Here is a 4,243-nt window from a genome sequence, read left to right as displayed (position 1 = left end):
CAAAATAATAAACACAAGTTATCCTGTGTATGATCCGACTTCTTGGCAGTGAGCTATTAGTATAAAAAAAAAACACTGTTATACAAATGCTGTTTTATGTTATTGTATTGCAATGCTAAGAATGTCTTAAGAATGAAACTGTTAAAAACAACATTTATTTATGCTACTTATGTTATTTACAAGTATCAGTCCTCTAGTGATTGAGATCCTTTCGGTCACTCCAAATGTAAACCATTGTCCCACAAGAACTATATCCAACTGAATAGTGGTTGCCTCCTTTGCCCTTAAAGATCAAGTATGAAGTCTTGGTGAAATGTTTCTTCGCCTCTTCTGCTTGAGGGTTGTAACTAGAGGTCGACCGATTTATCGGCCGGCCGATTAATTGGCCGATTTTTGGCATATTTTAAAAAATCGGCTTTGGCCGATTTTGCTGCAAAATTAGGCCGATTAATAGGCAGGCGCATCTGCGGGCACCTAAGCGCTGTTGTAGAGCTCGTGACGCTGCCTGCCTCTTGCTGCAAGCAGCTCGCTCCCGTCTCGTGTGTGTGCAGCCATGCCTCGTTCACAAACAGCTTTACTAAATGATGGGGATCGCGCGTACAACAGCCAGTACAACAGCGCGACGGGGTTATGTCTCGCGGTGCACTGTCCGTGCAAAGATTAGGCTCATTTCATGTGATTAATGAGTGATGATGAGTTTTGTTTGCGTGACAGAGAGAGAAGAGCCGCGCCCGCACGCTTTCTGTCTCCCTGCTTTTATTAATCAAAACAAAACTGACCCGATGGCGAAAGGTCGGAAGACCAAATCATATCCACCGAGGAAATGTTTTTCGTGTTGTTACAGTAACACTTTGTTTACAGTTTTGCGCTGTTCAGCCTGGATTAGAACACAGCGCGTCCGATTCGCGAACTGACTCCTTTGAACGGATTCGTTTGAATGAACGGTTGAAACAACAGATCTGTCCCAACACTAAAGTCACAAGACGTCACTGTCAGCACAATCAGTCACTTATAGCGCCTCAGAAATGAGAATGTAAATGTGTTTAAAAAGATTTGCCCTAAATAACAGTCTCAACTAAAAACCATAGACATTTACTATGTTAACTTTATGATGAATAAATATTTTATCAGGTCTACCAAATAAGGATTTTATCCTACAAAGCAATAAAAGCCATGGTAAAAAACTGATCAAAGATGATGACAGCAGAGTGTCAGGTAATATCTGTGTCTGATAAATGCATGGTGCAGAGGAGGTTGTAAAACTCTTCAGAAAGACCAGTCATATATTTTTAAATACTTTGACTTAAATAGTGACATTTTTGCATTTAAAATATCTGCTAATAATGATGAGAACATTTTGATTATTATGTACATATAGAAAATCGGCCAAACATATCGGCCATCGGCTGCCCTGATTTCTAAAAAATCGGCATCGGCATCGGCCAGAGAAAAAGCATATCGGTCGACCTCTAGTTGTAACCATCAGTCTGGATCCCAGGTGAACTCCACTGTGGATTTGATCTCTGTACAAAATTGGAAAAAAAAAAAACTTTATATACCATATCTTACTTGATATATTTAAAAGACAGTGTAAGCTAAATACATGTACGCACCTTCCTCTTTTTTTAATAATCTGCTCTATCCACTGCTGCTCTGCGAATTTAGGGAGGACAGATCATTTTCAATTTCTAGAAAGTAGTAAAGAAACACTTTTAATCATTGCATTCAAAGTATTTAAACTATTATAATGACTAAATATGTTTACATACCTTCTTCTTTTTTAACAACCAGCTCTTTCCACGGCAGCTTAGTGACTGAAATCATTGTATGAATAAATCATTTTCAACCTTCTTACAGAAGTAAAGAAACAGGCTTTTCAGCAAAAAACGTTCATTCTGTGTGTTCAAGCGATTTCAAGAAAAGTCGATATGTGTTTGCAAACCTTCCTCTTTTTAAAATAACCAGCTCTCAGTCACTGAATTTATTTTGGATGCATCATTTTCAACCTCTGTACAAAAGTAAAGAAACAGACACTTTCACTCACTGTATCCCATTCAAAGGCAAAATAGTCTAAATGTTTACGCACCTTCATCTTTTTCAGTAGCCAAATATTTCCCTTCCTGCTCAGCCACTGAGTTCCTTGCGGATACATCATTTTCAGTCTGTGCAGGAGCCGGTTGGACAGGGGGGACACACGCATGCAGATCATCATCCACGGTCTGAATGTTTTGTTTATGATTTGTGTGTCCCTGCCAAGGTGTTTGGGGCCAGAACGCTTGCTGGGAGTCTGAATGTGACTGTAGTTTCATCTCATGTTCATGTGCATCATATAACATCATAAGGATGCTGCGACGCAGTCTCATCTTGGTCAGTGGGTTTTTGATCAGCTTCATCTCAGTTATCACCTGTCTGCCAAATGTTTCATCGACATCATGACTGACATCTAGCAGCGTTTCAGACACATTTTTTAAAATGTTTACTTTCTCCCTTTCAAGTTCATCCAGTGATATGTCTCTCGACTTTTTTTTGGACTTGCTGTAATGTTGTCTCTCTGGATTATGGTTTGCAACTTGACGATGGTGGGATGATGAAGGTTCAGGTAAGGTTAGTGGAGTTGACGGTCTAGATGTGTGGTGAGGGGTGGACGTGGACGACTCGGACACATCTTTCTCTATCTCCTGCTGGTCTTCTCCACCCTCATCCGTGATGACGTGTTCCAAGTCATCCAGCTAAAATAAAACAATACGTTAGAAACATCAGGCATAAGAGGTAGTTGCACAATATATGTTCAAAAACAAATAAAAAAGCATGTGTAATGTATTATTTGAAAGGTGGAAAGAAATATCACAATCTATTTACAGTCAATGCAGACTGAGATCCTCGCTGGACAATAAAAGGTTGTAGAAACTGCAGGCTATTTAAAATCCACCTCTGTCTGGAAGTTAATTCCTTGTCTCCGTTCTTTGGATGAAGTATTCTGGAATATTGTGTTCGGAGAGAAGTAGCTTTTGTTTGGACCTCAACAACTGTAGGTAAGAAATCACAAATCTAGCACATCCAATTACTACACGACTCTTACAGAACTGCAAGATATTTTAAAAAATGCTATATACAATGACTAAATAATGAGATATACAATATTATAATACTTTATTTTTTAATAATTTATTTAAATTATATAAAATACGATGACAAGTCTAGCACATCAAGTTATAATGTCTCTGTGATGGTTCATCAAAAATGTCCTTGTAGCCAATGGGTACGAGAATTGCTAGCTCAATGCTAATTCCAGTAAGCTAACATCACTCACTGGGTTGATGAAGCGCCTCAGATATCGCTTGCCAACATTGATCTTTTATGAGTCTGTCGTGGTAGTCCCTCGCGGAGACATCATAGAGACAGGAGTATTGTTGCCATAGCTCAATAAACCTTCCCTCCATTGCACTGTCCCACCTAGCAGCACCATTCTCTCGCTTGCGTTTCGCCATGTTTGAAAGCTGTGTTTGGAAAAGCTGCTGCGCTCCTATTGGTCAACGTCAGAGATAGGTACAGATAGGTGTGTTTGACTTCATATGGCGCTGCGCAGATGGAACGGTGTTTTATATCAAAGTACCGCGAGATCAGACAGCTCTGCGTGCTTTTGAATTGCTCTCGCGGTAGTCTGACATCGTATGAAGTCGAACACATTTTACGTTAACTAAATAGTGGAACAAGAGCATTTTAAAAACATAACATAACACAGTGGTTTTCAAACTGGGGGCCGGGGCCCCCAGGGGGGCCGCGAGATGGTGCCAGGGGGGCCCCAGTTTTATGACATTTTATGAAATACATTAATTTATCATGAATTCTTTGTAATTAAACCTAAAAAAATAAGGCTACTAACCAAAAGCATTACTTTTTTGTATAATTTAATGTTTTTTTTTTTATTAAAATGTTGAGTTTTAGAACAGTTTTTTGTCACAAATTTTCTTTGGGGGGGCCGCGAAGGAACGCACCGTACACAAGGGGGGCCACACGCTGAAAAAGTTTGGGAACCACTGACATAACATACAGATGGCCACACTGTACACGCGCTTACAATCATAGTAGTAACAAAGAAAACTTAAAAGAAAGGAAATAAGAAGTTAAAAATGAATAAAAAATATAAAAGTTTTGTAAAGGTCACTAAAATAAAAATATTTGATCAGGTTTTGAAACTGAATCATTTACCATATGCATTGTAAATTAATTTTATAGCTCTTCT

The 4,243-nt window shown here is 39.0% G+C and overlaps 1 protein-coding gene across 4 annotated transcripts; it reads right to left on the bottom strand.

The window, feature by feature from the left end:
* Positions 1-136: 136 nt before the first annotated feature.
* On the bottom strand, positions 137-3,506 carry LOC135770089 (uncharacterized). 4 transcript variants are annotated; one of them, XM_065279746.2, is made up of 7 exons: positions 3,311-3,506; positions 2,860-3,026; positions 2,087-2,729; positions 1,770-1,814; positions 1,614-1,688; positions 1,481-1,523; positions 137-348 (listed from the first exon to the last, which is right to left on the bottom strand). In XM_065279746.2, exons 1-5 carry the CDS (start codon positions 3,486-3,488, stop codon positions 1,639-1,641), a joined length of 1,083 nt encoding a protein of 360 aa, XP_065135818.1. In that variant the 5' UTR covers positions 3,489-3,506; the 3' UTR covers positions 137-348; positions 1,481-1,523; positions 1,614-1,638. The 4 variants fall into 4 exon arrangements, with proteins under 4 accessions (XP_065135818.1, XP_065135820.1, XP_065135819.1 ...); XM_065279748.2 differs by lacking the exon at positions 137-348 and adding an exon at positions 1,943-2,008 and having other exon boundaries at positions 355-1,523; positions 1,770-1,850; XM_065279747.2 differs by lacking the exon at positions 137-348 and having other exon boundaries at positions 355-1,523; positions 1,770-2,008.
* Between the last annotated feature and the right edge of the window lie 737 nt (positions 3,507-4,243).

The sequence above is a fragment of the Paramisgurnus dabryanus genome, chromosome 7 (genome assembly GCF_030506205.2).
Source record: "Paramisgurnus dabryanus chromosome 7, PD_genome_1.1, whole genome shotgun sequence".
NCBI classification, from domain to species: domain Eukaryota; kingdom Metazoa; phylum Chordata; class Actinopteri; order Cypriniformes; family Cobitidae; genus Paramisgurnus; species Paramisgurnus dabryanus.
Note: the sequence above shows the minus strand (reverse complement) of the source record. Positions and strands in the feature narration are given on the sequence as shown.